The sequence below is a fragment of the Ovis aries genome, chromosome 21 (assembly GCF_016772045.2).
Source record: "Ovis aries strain OAR_USU_Benz2616 breed Rambouillet chromosome 21, ARS-UI_Ramb_v3.0, whole genome shotgun sequence".
NCBI lineage: Eukaryota > Metazoa > Chordata > Mammalia > Artiodactyla > Bovidae > Ovis > Ovis aries.
The window spans coordinates 39097965-39114701 of record NC_056074.1 but is presented as its reverse complement, the minus strand read 5'-3'; the positions used below and the strand labels follow the sequence as shown (position 1 = coordinate 39114701).

General features: G+C 55.3%; 1 protein-coding gene across 1 annotated transcript; it reads right to left on the bottom strand.

Annotated features, from left to right (window-relative positions):
• Positions 1-2278: 2278 nt before the first annotated feature.
• RPS6KA4 (ribosomal protein S6 kinase A4) lies at positions 2279-16213 on the bottom strand. Its single transcript, XM_027959507.3, has 17 exons — positions 16082-16213; positions 15906-15977; positions 15007-15225; positions 14816-14931; positions 13928-14035; positions 13648-13728; positions 13471-13574; positions 13227-13377; positions 10289-10453; positions 7176-7304; positions 6879-7012; positions 6689-6782; positions 4561-4734; positions 4286-4480; positions 3814-3973; positions 3464-3627; positions 2279-3215 (listed from the first exon to the last, which is right to left on the bottom strand). Exons 1-17 carry the CDS (start codon positions 16134-16136, stop codon positions 3021-3023), a joined length of 2316 nt encoding a protein of 771 aa, XP_027815308.1. The 5' UTR covers positions 16137-16213; the 3' UTR covers positions 2279-3020.
• Positions 16214-16737: the final 524 nt, after the last annotated feature.

Genomic DNA, 16737 nt, shown 5'->3' with positions numbered 1-16737 from the left:
AAATAGCCCTGCCCTGGGGGGCACAGAGGTGCTCGGGCCAAACTGCCCTACAGCTACAGCCACCCAGCAGGGATCACACAGGGGCAGTTTCGGTCCTCCTGAGAGGACCACACTCTGATCACTACCAGGGCCATGGGTATGAGCTGCTTTTCTGCTCCTCTCCCTCCCTGACAGGCACCAAGCCCTGTCCGACTGACCTCTCTCTAAGGACCACCAAGGGATGGTCTTCCCCATGAGCTTGCAGGGGGGAGTCCACGACCCAGGTCTAAGCCAATCAGCACTGCAGCCCAGGCCACAGTGACTGATTCAGGGTAAGCCTCTGACCTCCCAGAGTACCGGGATCCAATCAGACTACATCTCAGGATTCCTGCTGGGAATAAAGATTCTCTTTATTACCAGATCTCAGTTTGTAGCAACCTGGAGCACCTGCCCCCCATCTTGGGGCCGAAAAGGGACTCTTTCAGTCTGTAGCAACCACCAAAACACACGCACACAGAACAGAAAGCTGAGATTGGGAAACTAAGTCCTGATCATATGCTTACATCCCGATCAGTTCAGTCCTGGGGTCGGGAAGATCCCCCAGAGGAAGGCACAGCACCCACTCCAGTATCCTTGCCTGAGAATCCCGTGGGCAGAGGAGCCTGGCAGGCTACAGGGTGTGAGGCTGTGGAGTCAGAGAGGACTAAGCAACTAGCATGCTCACTCTCCCTTCTCCACTCACAGGCCTTGCCTGAAGCTGCCCCTGGATTGCGCAGTTCAGAAAGCCTAAAACTCCCTTTCCGCTGAAGCAAGTTTAAGCTGGGTTTTCCTCTACTTACAACCAGGAGAATCCTAAATGATACATGGCAGAGCTGTCAGATAAACACCTAAAAGGACTGTTTGACCCTCATGTCAAAAGCCAAGAACAGACACACAGATGGCAACAAACACATGAAAAGATGCTCAACATTGCTTCTTATTGTTGCTCAGTCACTAAGTCACGTCCAGCTCGTTGCAGCCCCATGGACTGCAGCACGCCAGGCTTCCCTGTCCTTCACTACCTCCTGGAGTTTGCTCAAACTCATGTCCATTGAGTCAGTGATACCATCCAACCATCTCATCCTCTGTCCCCCCTTCTCCTCTTGCCCTCAATGTTTCCCAACATTGGTATCTTTTCCAGTGAGTTGGCTCTTCATATCAGCTGGCCAAAATATTGGAGCTTTAGCTTCAGCATCCGTTGTTCCAGTGAATATTCAGGGTTTATTTCCTTTAGGACTGACTGGTTTGATCTCCTTGCTGTTCAAAGGAGAACTGCAAGTCAAAACTATAATGAGGTATTATTTCACACTAGTTAGAATGGCCATCATCAAAAGATCTACAACAAATAAATGCTGGAGAAGATGTGGAAAAAAGGGAAACCTCTTGCTCTGTTGGTGGGAAAACCACTATGGAGAACAGTATAGAGATTCCTCTAAAAAAAAAAAAAAAAACTAGGAATAAAACTACCATATGACCCAGCAATCCCACTTGGGCATATGCCCTGAGAAAACCATAATTCACAAAGTCACGTGTATGCCAGTGTTCCCTGTAGCACTATTTACAACAGTCAGGATATGGAAGCAACCCAGGAGTCCATCAGCAGATGAATGCATAAAGTTGTGGTACATATATACAGTGGAGTAGTACTCAGTCATAAAAAGGAACAAAACTGAGTCAGTTGTAGAGAGGTGGACGGACCTAGGGTCTGACATACAGCGTGAAGTCAGAAAAATACCGTATAGTAATGTATATATATGGAGTCTAGAAAAATGGTACTGATGAACCTATTTGCAGGGCAGGAATAGAGATGCAGATGTGAAGAGCAGACCCATGGACACAGCGGGGGAGGGAGAGGGTGGGATAAATTGAGAAAGGAGCATTGACGTCTGTGTACACATCACCACGTGTAAAGCAGAGAGCTAATGGGAAGCTGCTCTATAACACAGGGGGCTCAGCTCACCGCTCTGGGATGACCTAGTGGGGTGGGATGTTGAAAGGGTAGGAGAGAGGCTCAAGAGGGAGGGGATATACATATACATATGGTTGGTTCACGCTGTTGTACAGAGAAACCAGCACAAATTGTAAAGCAATTATCCTCCAAATAAAAATAAATTTAAAAAACACCAAGGACAAAGGGTATCATCTTATCCAGAAGGGTCTGCTCTGTCCCTCCACTTTGAGGCCCAAGGGCCAACGCCTGGAAGTGAACCCCAAGACCTCTGCCCCCACACCCCCCACACATACACACACAGATGCCACACAGCACTGAGTAGACTTTTATTTTAAAGTCAAAGGCACAGCCTGGATGGGCGGAGGCAGTGACTGTGGAAGCCCAGCCCGGAACCCCAAGGCCCCACCCCCCAGCTAGGGGCAGCTGTGCCAAAGGGGAGGGGACGGATGAGAAGGGGGCAGCCCCTTTTGGGGGGGTCGCCTACCTCCTAACTTAGCCCCAGTAGGGGGAAGCAAGTGACATAAAGTGAGGCAGAAATGCTTCAGGGGGTCCCCCAGGGCCTCTCGCTGAGCAGCCCCCCAACACAGGTCTTTGGTGGACGTAATTGCACAGACAGTCCATAAAGTGACAGCTTGAGAGGTGCCCCCTCCCAAGAGCAGGTCCTCAGGGGAGGGCAGGGGAGAGGTCCCAGTTTCTCCCTGTGGCAACTCAGTGCTTAGAAATGGAGGAGCCCTTCCCAACCGGGGCAGCCCCTTGGGGTAGAAGGGCCTTCCACCAGATGAGGCAGTATCTTGGCAGAGGGCCCCACACCCCACTCCCCAGCAGGCCCCCTTCTTCCCTGCATCTATAACTCTAATCTGGTAAGACATTTTTTAAAAAAGAATTCTCTGCTTATAAAAATACTTCTGCTCTGTCTGGGGGTAGGGAGGGGGAAAGGGGGGGAGAAGGGTAACAGTCCTGGGGAGGGGGCCAGCGCCGATGCAGGAGACAGTGAGCCGGCCTCCTAGATCACAGACACGACGGGGGGAGGCGGGGGTCACAGGGGCAGGGGCTAGGAGGGGGGTAGGGGGCCATTGGCTCGTCGGGGGGCTCCCTTGGCGGCCGGGGCCCGGCCCGGGGCGGCGGGCGCGGGGGAGACGCGGCGGGACGTGGCGGCGCTCCGCAGCTTCTGTTTCCGCCGCTTGGCCAGCGGCGCGTTTTCCACGCTCTTCAGGAAGAAACCCTCGCGTTTGCCCCGGTTGAACGCCTGGCGGAAAGGAAATGGTGACTCCCACGGGACCGGCCTCGACTTCCAGATCCCGGCTTTGGCCCCGTCCCAGGCCCTCCTTCCCATCCCACTAGGTCAGGGCCAACAGGTCTTTGGGCTCCACAGCCTCTCAGAAGCTCAGGGCCCCGGCAGGTCACGGGTCTGGACTCCGCAGAACTCAACGGGGCAGGACTCCGCGGAGTCGCCTCCCCGAGGCCCCGCCCCCACGCTCAGGCCCCGCCCCTCACCATGAAGGTGGCGTTGAGCCCGGAGCGCACAGCGGACCCCGAGGACTCCAGCACGTCCGGCGTCCGCAGCGGAGGCGAGGAGCGCGCGCTGCCGTCCTGCAGCCACGAGCTGCCCCGCAGCCCCTCGAGCTTCAGCCGCTTGGCGGGATCCACAGTTAGGAGCCCTGGAGGCGGGCGGGGGAGTTTTGGCGGGCCGCGTGTAGAGGCTGCACCCACTCAGAGAGGGCAGCCCCACTCCCCTCCCCGAAAAGCCTCCCACCGAGACACCTGACCCGGGGGCACTCCTTGCCCCATCACGACCCCATGGTCTCCCCCTCCCCAACCGTAACCTGTGACCTCCGGCTCCGCACCTCGGACCAGCTCCTTGGCTTCCTCAGACACGCCTTCCCAGGCCTCTCCGTCAAGAGAGAAGCGCCCCTCGCGGATCTTGCGCATGATCTCCGCCGCCTGGCTCTGCCCGCCTTGGCCTGAGGCCCCCTGGAAGGGGACCTGGCCCGACAGCATCATGTACTAGGGGTGGGGGTGGGAGGGACAGGTGAAAAGTGAGACCAGCCCAGACTAGGGGCCAATGGAGGCCAGGAGACTGATTCAACCCACCACAGGACCATGCACTGTCTCCAAGAGGCTAACTCCTGAGGTCCATGGGTGATGGACTCTACCCCTCAAACTAGGGTGCCCAGACCCCAGCACCAGAGCGACCCCGCCTATGTATCAGGACATCTTATCCCAGCCTCAGACCAAATCCTGCCACCCCCACCAAGAGGACTGCTGTCCCCAGGCTCGGAGGACCCTGACATCCGCTCAGAGAGGCCGTCCCCATACCAGAATAACGCCGAGGCTCCAGAGGTCGCAGGACTCGTCGTAGCCCTGCTGGGCCAGCAGCTCGGGGGCGGCGTACTGCAGCGTGAAGCAGGGAGTCTGCATGGGCCCCGCGGGGCTCTGCGGGCGCAGGCGCGCGAACCCGAAGTCGATGATCTTCACCGGGGCCCCGGGCGTGTCATCGGCGTACAGGATGTTCTACGAGGGAGGCGAGGCGGCCGTCAGAACCCGGCCCTCCGCGCCGAGGCCCTCCCGATGCGCTGAGGCCGTGCGCTCACCTCGGGCTTCAGGTCGCGGTGCACTACGCCCGCCTCCTCGTGCATGAAGCTCACTGCCGACACGAGGCTGCGCAGGATCTGGCTCGCCTCGGACTCGCTGAAGTGCCGCTTCTTGCGGATGTGCTCCAGCAGCTCCCCGCCCTGCAGGAGCTCCAGGACCAGGTACGTGTGCAGCTGCGGGCAGCGTGACGGGCCGGGGTCACCGCCTACTGAGACCCCGCCCGCCCGCCGGATCCCGCCCTGAGGTCACCATCGAGCCCCGCCCCCAGTTTCAGGCTCCTACCACATTCAAACCTGACCTCAAGACTATCACCACGCCCCTCCAAGAACCATCTTAGGACTCGCTTGCCGTTCTACCCCGTACTGTTCCTTCCCAGTGGCGCTAGTGGTAAAGAACCCGCCTGCCAATGCAAGCGAGGTAACAGATGCCGGTTGGATCCCTGGGTGGGGAAAATCCCCTGGAGAAGGGCATGGCAGTCCACTCCAATGTTCTTGGGCCTGAGAATCCTATGGACAGAGGACGTGGCTGGCTTCGGTCCACAGGGTCGCAAAGAGTTGGACATGACTGAAGCGACTTAGCAGCAGCAGCAGTCCCTTTGGCCACCTTGAAGTTCAGTTCAGTCCCTCAGTCGTGTCCGACTCTTTGTGACCCCATGGACTGCAGCACTACCAGGCTTCCCTGTCCATCACCAACTCCTGCAGTCTGCTCAAACTCATGTCCATCAAATCAGTGATGCCATCCAACCATCTCATCCTCTGTCCTTCCCTTCTCCCCTTGCCTTCAATCTTTCCAGCATCAGGGTCTTTTCCAATGAGTCACTTCTTCGAATCAGGTAGCCAAAGGATTGGAACTTCAGCTTCAGCATCAGTCTTTCCAATGAATATTCAGGACTGATTTCCTTTAGGATTGACAAGTTTGATCTCCTTGCAGTCCAAGGGACTCTGAAGAGTCTTCTCCAACACCATAGTTCAAAAGCATCAACTCTTCGGTGCTCAGCTTTCTTTATAGTCCAACTCTCACATCCATACATTACTACTGGAAAAATCATAGCTTTAACTAGATGGACCTTTGTCAGCAAAGTAATATCTGCTTTTTAATATGCTGTCTAGGTTTGTCGTAGCTTTTCTTCCAAGGAGCAAGCGTCTGTTAATTTCATGGCTGCAGTCACCATCTGCAGTGATTTTGGAGCCCAAGAAAATAAAGTCTGTCACTGTTTCCATTGTTTCCCCATCTATGTGCCATGAAGTGATGGGACCCGATGCCATTATCTTCATTTTTTGAATGTTGAGTTTTAAGCCTGCTTTTTTCACTCTCCTCTTTCACTTTCATGAAGAGGCTCCTCAGTTTTCGCTTTCTGCCATAAGGGTGGTATTATCTGCATATCTGAGGTTATTGATATTTCTCCCAGCAATCCTGATTCCAGCTTGTGCTTCATCCAGCCCGCATTTTGCATGATGTACTCTGCATATAAGTTAAATAAACAGGATGACAATATATAGCTTTGATGTACTCCTTTCCCAATTTGGAACCAGTCCGTTGTTCCATGTCCGATTCTGTTGTTTCTTGACCTGCATACAGATTTCTCAGGAGGCAGGTAAGGTGGTTTGGTACTCCCCTCTCTGTTGTGGCCACCTTAAAACCCACCCGCAAAAATTGTCTCCCTGCCCTGTTCCTTTGTCCATTCCCATATCTGCCTTTGAGTCCTCAGGCCCTCCTAGGTGCTTAGTCCCTCAGTCGTGTCTGACTCTTTATACATATGTAGCTTGTAGCCTGCCAGGCTCCTCTGTCCATGGGGATTTTCCAGGCAAGAATACTGGAGTGGGATGCCCTCTTCCAGGGGATCTTCCCAACCCAGGAATCAAACCCAGGTCTCCCACATTGCAGGCGGATTCTTTACTGTCTGAGCCACCAGGGAAGCCCAAGAACGCTGCGGTAGCCTATCCCTTCTCCGAGGAATCTGTTGAGTTGCTGAGCTACCATAATCCCGCCTCCCTCACCTCCAGGTCCTCAGGCCCCTCCCGCGGCGCGCTCAGGCCCCGCCTCCTGTCCGCCTCCCCGCCCCCTTCCCGCCCTCCTCGGGCAGCCTCCAGCGCCCCTGCGCTCCGCCCCAGCCCAGGAAGGGGTCACCTGGTCATGATGCACTTCGTACAGCTTCACCACGTTGGGATGCGACTGGCACAGCCGCAGGGCAGCCACTTCGCGCTGCGTGTTCTCCTCCAGCCTGGGGGCAGGGCAGGCGGGGTCAGAACAGCCGACCTCCGGCCCCACCCTCCCCGAGTCCGCTCTGCCGGACTCCGCCCGCCCCGGGCCCGCCCACCTGCGACTGAGGATCTTGACAGCGAACTCTTGGCCGCTCTGTAGCTGGCGGCAGCGGCGGCACACGGAGAAACTACCCTGGCCCAACGCGGGTTCCCGCAGGTCCAGTTCGTACTGCTGGAAGAAGGGCGAGTCCTGGGGGCAAAAGAGAAGCGTCAGAGGTCCTAGCGGGAGCCTTGCGGCTATGCCACGCCCCACCTCGGAGAGGCTCCGGGCCTCACCGAAGCCACCATGTGCGCCGGCTGAAGACAGGTCTGGAGTCCCCACGCCCACTTCTCCCCACCCTGGCCCAATCCACCTGCATCATGACGCTCCTGGCCAGCGCCGCCGGGCCGGGCCGGTCTCCAGCGCCAGACGCTTCCAGCACATCGGTCATCACCGCGTTGTTGCGGTCAAACAAGATGGATGGCGCCACGAAGGAGTATCCCTGATGGAGGAGGGGCTTGTCAGGGATGGATGGGCATCGGGGGCTGGAGGTGCAGAAGGAGCCCCTGAAGGCCCAGACCCAGCCGGAAGGGCAGGGGGCAGAGGAAAGGCCTTGCAGTAGGGAGTTGGGGGTGTTGCTTTTGCATCCCGCTGTACACAGGCTGTTGTGGACATTTTTATTCCACCTTGGTCTGTGATCCCTTGGAACCATGTCTATCCCCTCAGCAGTCCGGGACTCCACCTTTCTCGTCACAGCGGTCCCCCAAGTGCCAAGGCCATCATCTGGCACAACATAGTGGCCCAGAATATGATGGCCTGAACGAATAAAAGAACTGTGGCCTGGTATCACACGCTTAGCTTAGGAGGATTCAGCTCTACCCATCTCAGGACAAAAAGTCTTCATTACTTTCAAATCAAACTTTGGCCTCCTCTGCAAGGGGGGGCTACTGAGGAAATGTAAAGAGAAATCAAAGTTAATCTTTTTGCCTTTCCTAAGGATCCATGTCCTGGCAAGTCAAGGAATTCTCAAGGGTAATTTTAAGGATGTGTTGTTTTCTCCTAAAAATGCAGCGCCACTGTATGCAGAGCTAACTAGGATGCACACAGGTGGGATTTTTGTCTATTAAGTTTGTTGATATGTCCCCAGTACCCAAGTCAGTGCCTGGCACGTTGAAGGCACTCAGTACATATTTTTGAATCATTAAATGAATGAATGAAAGTAACCATTGATCCACAAGAAAACTTGCTCATTAGGACTGTGAGATCAAAGATAGATCCCAGTAGATTGAGGGATATTCAAGCACAGAGCTGTCACTTGTGTGAGCTTCACAGAGGGGACTGATCCATCCATAGTTGATACTGGCCTATTATTTACTATTTATGGACCGCGTCCTACCCTGCCATGACCCCCAGCTGGACTTAGGGATGCAGAAATTAAACACATAGTCCCTGCCCTCTGAGAATTTCAGACCAGGTGAGGTGGTCTCCATCAGTGTCAGTATACAACCTGACAAACTGCTCAGAAGGAGGTTTTGTCTTCAGAGGGCTGGTGCACAAGAAAAGGGCAACCCAGGGCCAGAGGAGCAGGGAAGTCTTCACACAGGGCAGCGCTGGACACCAAGGCTTGAATTTTGCCAGGTGGCCAACTGTAGGGAAAGAACTCCAAGTGGGGGAAACTGCATGTGCAAAGGTATAGAAGTATGTTCTGGAACCTCTGAGAAGTTCCAAGGTGCTGGAGCACCAGGGGAAATAAGAGAGTACTGAGCAAAGACCACATCATATACAAATGAACTGATTTACACAACAGAAACAGGCTCACGGACTTAGTGAATGAACATCTGATTACCAGCGGGGAAGGGTGGGAAAAAGGGATAGTTAGGAAAAAACTGACACAGAACAACGGACTGGTTCAGACTTGGGAGAGAAGTACGTCAAGGCTGTATATTGTTACCCTGTTTATTTATATGTAGAGTACATCATGCAAAATGCCAGGCTGGATGAATCAAAAGCTGGAATCAAGATTGCATGGCAAAATATCAACAACATCAGATATGCAGATGATACCGCCCTAACGGCAGAAAGAAACAAGGAACTAAAGAGCCGCTTGAAAAAGGTAAAAGAGAATGAAAAAACTGGCTTAAAACTCAACATTCAGAAAACTAAGATCATGGCATCTGGTCCCATCACTTCATGGAAAATAAATGGGGAAAATATGGAAACAGTGACAGATTTCATTTTCTTGAGCTCCAAAATCACTGCAGATGGTGACTGCAGCCATGAAATTAACAGACACTTGCTCCTTGGAAGAAAAACTATGACAAACCTAGACAGCGTATTAAAAGCAGAGATATCACTTTGCCAACAAAGGTCCATATAGTCAGCTATGGTTTTTCCAGTAGTCATGTACAGATGTGAGAGTTGGACCATAAGGAAGGCTGAGCACCAAAGAATTGATACTTTCAAACTGTGGTGCTAGAGAAGACTTGAGAGTCCCTTGGACAGAAGGGAGATCAAAACCAGTCAATCCTAAAGAAAATTCATTGGCAGGACTGATGCTGAAGCTGAAACTCCAATACTTTGGGTTCCTGATGCAAAAAGCCGACTTGTTAGAAAAGACCCTGATGCTGAGAAAGATTGAAGGCAGGAAGAGAAGGGGGCAACAGAGGATGAGATGGCTGTTGGTGCCACCAACTCAATGGACATGAGTTTGAGCACACTCCAAGAGATAGTGGAGGACAGGGAAGCCTGGTGTGTTGCAGTCCATGGAGTTGCAAAGAGTCAGACACGATTTAGCGACTGAGCAACAACATGGGAGTTTGAAATTGATATGTATATAATGCTATATTTTAAATGGGTAACCAACAAGGACCTACTGTTTAGCACAGGGAACTCTGCTCAATGTTAGGTGGCAGCCTGGATGGGAGGGGAGTTTGGGGGAGAATGGATACAGGCATATGTATGGCTGAGTCCCTTTGCTGTCCACCTGAAACTATCAGAACATTGTTATATGGGTATATTCCAATATAAAAGAAAAGAAAAAGTTAAAAAAAAAAAAAAAAGACCACATCATGCAAGGCCTTGTATACCAAGCAAAGGAGCTTGGACTTGTCCAACAGGCCCAAGCTTCTAAAACTGGGTAGAGGGGGCCTGTGTCCCCAGGAAATGATATGGCATGCCACAGTATAAACAAAGCATCTCTTCGTAGGTGTCCCCTTAAAACAACAGTTTTACCTAACAATAAAGAGAGATGATGGAGAAGGGAAATCAGCATGAAACTTCAAGATAAACCAAGAAATTCAAAGACATGTCCTGCCAAGGCAGTCTCGATGACTGACAATTCCAAGTTCGTCATGAATGGAGAGCAAGGGAGCTGCTGAGTCCCCCTCAGGACACAGGGCTATGTGGTGTCCACAGGTCAGCCGGGGCTGAGGCTGGCAGCAGCACCCCACTTCCTCTGCATCTCTGGTTCCATGAGCTCTCACTCACCTGGAATATGCGAGGGTCCCCAGGTGGGGGGCTGCCTGGGGGTGAGTAGACAGGCTCCAGTCGGGTAAATTCCTCTGCAAAGTTGCCCACATCCAGCTCTGAGCGGATCTGGGGTCGGAATGGGGCTGGAATCTTCCTAGCAGCCAGAGCAGCCCAGTCCAGACCCTGGAGAAAAGGAATGAAAGATAAGGGATCAAAGGGCAGAAAGTGGAAACACTGTCCACTCGGGCCACCCTCACTGGGCAGCTCCTCAGTGAGGCAAAGGTCTCGCTGGCAGCTGTGTGCAAAGCTGTTCTTCCTGCCTCCCCAGCTTCTGTTTCCCTTCCTCTGATAACAGGATCCCTGTTTCCCTTGGAGAACCACCCCTCTACCACACTCAGCCAATTCTGGGACTTTTAATAGAACTGGTATGCAAAAAAAGAAAAAAAATCTCTTTCTTCTACTGGACTTAAATCTGGGAGGATATGGGTCTGGAACTGCTGAGGCCCCCTCAGTGTCTAGTGATGAAATGCCCAGGCAGAAAAGCAGAAGCAAGAGACAAAGTGAGAAATTCCTAATAACACAGGCTCAGCACCTAGATCCATCCTTGCCTGAAATCAGGACGTTTTTCCTGACTTTTCATTTATGGTAGCTAAAACATTCCTTTTTATGTTTAAACTAGTATGGCATAGCTTGTTCTTGTTGCCTGTCCGACACCCCTTCTCTCTGTCATTCTTAGTACTATAGCCCCTATTTTATTTCAGGAACCAATGTACAAATACTGAAAAATAGTATTTTACAAACCTCCTTGCAGTTAGCAGTGACCAGCTACTTGTAAGCAAAAATTATGTGGGAGGAATCCAGAGAAAGAGCCTGAAGAAGAGGGTGAGCCGTTGTTAAGTACCCTTTTTGCCCTTCCCTCCTTCTTCCTCATGTTTCCCACCTGGAGAGCAACCTAGACAGCAAGAGGTCTAGCAGTCATTTTGATACCAGGAGGCACCCGTGGGAATGCAGGCTGTAGCGTAGTGTTAGCTGCTTAGGCATGTCAGACTCTTGTGACCCATGGACTATAGCCCACTAGGCTCCTCTATCCACTGGATTCTCCAGGCAAAAATACTGGAGTGGATTGCCATGCCCTCCTCCAGGGGATCTTCCTGACCTAGGGATTGAACCCTCATCTCTTGTCTCCTGCATTGGAAGAGGGGCTCTTTACCACTAGCGCCACCTGGAAAGCCCTGGGAATGGAGGCTACGTGCTAAAAATGAAGGAGCATTTAAAAAGAAAAAATCAAGCTTGGCTCCTTGAAGACACCACAGCAGCCCTAGACTGCTGAACCTCTGCATTTCTTTTATGTAGATAGATAGACAGACAGACAGACAGATAGATATAGATCTCTAGCTTTTTTAGACTACCATTCATTTCAATCTCTGTTCTTAGAAGCCAGACTCTATTCCACAGATATCACCGTCTTCAGTGCACTTTTTGTCACATGCAGCCTAGAGGCATGGCTTGGGCTTAAAGGCCCTAGTTCTGGCACCAGGGACCTCAGCATTGCTATCAGCAAAGAGATTGTCTCGAGAGAAGGGGAAATAGCATCAGGCCTCAAAGACCTTGGGGGGTGCGGGGGCTCTCTAGTCTGACAACTGGTTCACCTGCTCCCAAGCACCCAGGGCCCAGGATCCACTCAGGGTGGGCTGAGGGATTCACTTAAGGACACTGACCCTGCTCAGTCACTCTGCCCATAACGGAACATCTTCACCACGGAGGCTTAAGAATCCTGTCTGAGAAAGTTTCTCTGAGGGCCCTTCCAGGCAGAACTTGCTGGGAAGATTCAAGGAGGTAGTATTCATAGCAAGGGTAACTGGGTGCCCGGCCTACAGTAAGTGCCCATAAATGGATGCTTTTGTTACTACATCAGACAAGGCAAATTTAATACCCACGTGTAAACAGAACATGACACTTCAGAGCATGGGCCTTCAGGCCACCTAGACCTGAGCTCTATCACTTCGCTCACTGATCTTGGGCAAATTACCTAACCTCTCTGCCCATGGACTGTATAGTCCATGAGGTCACAAAGAGTCAGACACGACTGAGCAACTTTCACTTTTTCTGAACCTGTTTCCTCATCTGTGAAAATAAGGATAATTAGGTTGGTTCTGAGGCTTACATGAAATTATGCAAGCAAGGGGCCAAGACACATTCACTGTTACAGGGTCCTGCTAGGCAACGGGGGCTTCCCAGGTGGCTCAGTGGTAAAGAATCCGCCTGCTAATGCAGGAGACACGGGTTCAGTCCTTGGGTCGGGAAGATTCCCTGGAGCAGGAAATGTCAGCCCACTGCCATGGACAGAGAAGCCTGGTGGGCTAGAGTCCAAGGGATCGCAAAGAGTTGGACCTGACTAAGCACCTGAGCACGCACACTGCTGTGCAATGACTCTGGCCACACATCGTGCCCAAACCAGCGAGGCTCACAAGGACAGAATTCACCCTGCACTGCACCCTAACACGCGTGCAAGTAGCTTAGGACAGATCCCACGTGGCTGATCAGACACGTCCATCTGAAGTACAGGCATACCGACTGTACAGGTAGACCAAAACCCTGAGCAGATGCTAACAGTCATGGGACTGGGGCCGAGAGCAGACCTGGGGCCTGTTCCCAGCTCTACATTTTTACTGTGTGATCTCTGGCAGATCACCACGCCTCTCTGAACTGTCCAGTGAAGAGCCCATTCTCAAGTCCCTGCCAGCCCTGCCAGGCAATGAACCTAGAATTCTTTCCCACGAGAGCAAATTTTAATAGAGATGAATGAGAAGACAAGCCTGCTTTCTTTACCTGCAAAGTTTCCTAAATCAAGTGAAACTGGCCAGTCTCAGACCATCCCTCCAGTGTCCCCCAACCCAGAGCAGTAGCCCAGCCCTGGTGTGTGCAGAGAGCTATGGGGGTGAGCCAGGAGCCTCACCTGGAAGAAGGGGTGGTCCTTAACTTCCTGTGCCCCCTGGGGTCCTGCACCCAGTCGCTTCCTGGGGTCCTTGCAAAGTAGCCGCTGCAGTAGGTCCTGTGCCACTGGCCCGATCCGGGGGGGGAAGGGAGGGGAGCACTTCAGGATCCGTCTGGGAGGATTGGGGGGGGCGTCAGGGGCAGCGAGCCCCTCCTCCAGCCCTGCCCAGGCTCCTCAGCCGCCCTCTGCTTCCAGCCCTGCTCACCGAGACACCTCTGCCTGCGTGTTCCTCTCGCCCTCCAGGGTGAAGGGGGAGGCCCCCGTCAGCAGCTCGAAGAGCAGGATGCCAAGGCTCCACCAGTCCACAGCCTGCCGGGCACAGCCAGGGTGAGAGCCTGCAGCCACCCCCACGTCACCCCACACCACTCCCGGGCCAACCCACCTTGCCATGGCCCGACTTGCTGCGGATGATTTCAGGGGCCATGTACTCGATGGTGCCACAGAAGGAAAAGGTCCGCTCTTTCTGGGAAGAGAAGAGGACCCATTTTGACACCCAGCCCCACCCCCTGCCCCACGGCCCAGAGTAAGACTTGCTGGACTTGTGAGAGTTGGAGCAGTGGGAACTTCCTGAAGGCAGAGCTACTGCACCCCTCCCAGGAATGCAGAGCCAGGCATGGAGCTGCAGCCGGGGGTTCAGGAGGCTGAGACCACCCTTCGCTCACCTCCTCTGTCAGGAACTCCTTGCTAAGCCCAAAGTCGGTGAGGACAATGTGACCCTCGGAGTCCAGCAGCACATTCTCCAGCTTCAGATCTCGGTAGATGATGCCCAGCTGGCAGGAGGGAAGAGGGCACTGAGCGTCCCTCCTCCGACACCCCCACCCCCGGCTCCTATGGCTCCTGTTCCGCACCAGATCCCTGGGGCAGGGGATCTCCAGTGGAGTGGGGGGCACGATGAGACTGGCCCATTGGACGGGAGAAGCCACTTAAGATTCACCAGCATAGGGACTTCCCTGGTGGTCTAGTGGTTAAGAATCCGCCTGCCAATACAGGGGACATGGCTTCCAGCCCTGGTCCCGGAAGGTGCCACATGCCGTGGAGAGCAACTAAGCCCGTGGTCCACAACTACTGAGTCCGCAGCAAGAGAAACCCCCGCAATGAGAACCCCGAGCACCGCAACAAAGGGTAGCCCCTGAGTGCAGCAGCGAAGACCCAGCACAGCCATCAATCAATCGATCAATTTCCAAAAAGCATGGAAGGGGCGGGGAAACACCACAGAGAGACCCCCAGGAGGAAAGCCGTGTGAGGAGCCCCAAATCACGACAGCTCTGGGAACCAAGGCATGAGGTCTCCGTTTGAGGAAGTTCTGTGAACGTGGCCCCAGGAAGCAGCCTGTGAGAGTTCCCTGTGAGAGGAAAGCCCCCTCGAGGAGGCGCCAGCGGAGGAGACCCCAGAAGGCCTTCCTCCCAGGAGGCTAGGGGAAGTGGATCCAGTCCCCCCAACCCCCGTGGCCACCCCCTTCCAGGAAGCCCGAGGCTGCCAGGTTCACGGGCCCCTCCGGGGCCGGGACCTGGTGCCCAGGGCCACAGCCGGGCGGCCGGGTCCTCACCCACCTTGTGCAGATGCTCCAGGGCAAGCACGATCTCGCCCCCATACAAGCGCACCTCGGCCTCCTTGAAGTACTGGCGCTGGTAGAGGTGGGTGAACATTTCGCCGCCGTTCACATAGTCTTGGGGAGGTGGGAGTGGAAGTTGGGAAGCAGCCCCCATGGGTGGCCCCCCCACCCCCACAGGCCTGCCCTTACCCAGGATGAGGTGCAGCTTGGCGTCAGTCTGGAAGGCGTAGTGCAGCGTGACCAGGAAGGGGGCCTGGCGCACCAGCTCTAGCACGGAGCGCTCGGTGCGCGTGTGCTCCTGTGTCTTGGCACGCTGCACCAAGGCTGCCTTGCGCAGCACCTTCATGGCATACAGCTTGCCCGCGTCGTGCCCGCCTGCCTTGCGCACCAGGAACACCTTCCCGTAGGCTGTGGGGGCAGTGAGTGGGTGGAAGGTAGGCCATGAGCAGAAGGGTGGGTGGAATGGGGGGGTAGCAACGCCCACCCAGGAGGGTGTGCAAGGTGGGGGAAGGAGCTGGGCCGGAGAGGCAGGTGTGCACAAAGCTGGCAGCGCTTTCTAAAGCAAAGATGTGCACACCCCCAGGAGGGTGCTCAGCAAACCTAGGGAGGGGATGTGCAAACCAGGCTGGGGGGGGGCACGCAACTCTCAGGAGGCCTGCAGCACAGGGTGGGGGCGGGGTGCGTGCAAACCTGGGGAAGGTATAGAGGATGCAAAGCTGGGGAGGGGATGCAGAGGGGTGGCAGACGGAAGGGCAGTCAGCCCCGAGGCGGGGAGTTTGCACAGTGGAGGAAGACGGCTCTCATCTCGCAAGGTGGGGGGAGCTGTGAAATCACACGGCGGGGGGTGGGGGGGGGCTGCAAGCCCACAAGAGTGTTGGCACCTGGGAGGAGTGCTCAATGTGGAGCAGCCCTGGAAGTGGGCATGCCAACCCCGGCAGGGCAGGGCCAAGCAGGCAAGGCGGGCTATGCCGGGAGAGGGTGGGGGGCATTACTGGTGGCCTGGCCCAACCCAGGCGGGTGTGCCCGCGCGGCAGGCCCAGAGCACCCTGCGGGGGGGAGGACACTTGCCGGTGGATAGGGGTCCTCACCTCCCGTGCCCAGCACCTTGAGCAGCTGGAAGTTCTCCACGCCTACCTTCTCCTCGTGCCCCGTCAGGTTGGCTGTGGGCACAGGGGGCAAATGAACCCAGCCAGTGCATGAACCCTCCCCCGCCCGCCTGGGCAGCCATCACCCAGCCAGCACCCCGGGCCACCCTCTGCCCCACCTTCGGTGATCTGCAGCTCCACGGCACAGCCCTCGTCCTCATCCTCGTCCCCCATGGCCGGCGGGTCGCTGGGGCCCGCGCGGCTCGGCTCGGGGCGGGCGGCGCCGGTTACATGGCGGCTCCGGCCGGGGCGGGAGCTTCCTGGTGCCGCCTCCGGGGCCGAGGCGGGCGCCGGCGCCGCCTCCCGGCTCCCCAGCTCCCCGCCCCGCGCGGCCTGAGTCAGGCGCTGGAACGTGACAGCGCCCGGGCTGCTGGTGGGCGAGGGCGGTCCGGTCTCCCGCGGGCGCAGGGTGCTGCCGCCAGGAGTGTGCGCTCTGGGACCCCGGGCGACCCTCCGGGGGACCTGGGAGTGCCCCTTGGGAGCCATGCCTGGGGTTTGTGGATAACCCGGAGCCTCTGTGGGGCACACACTCCCCAGCTAGGTATCGGCCCCAGGGCGGTAAGTCCACCGCAGGCTGTGCCCCAAGGGAGTGGGAGTCCCACTCAGGTGCTTTAGAGCTGCCTTCCTCGCCAGGGTGCCAGCCCTAAGGGCAGCCAGGCAGCTCTGTCCAATTCTTAGCCACCAGTGAAAGTGAGGAACTTCATACAGATCACAACATTCTTGCCTGGTTCTTCTTGATCACTTCTTGACTGCAGCAAATAGGGGAGGGGATCTG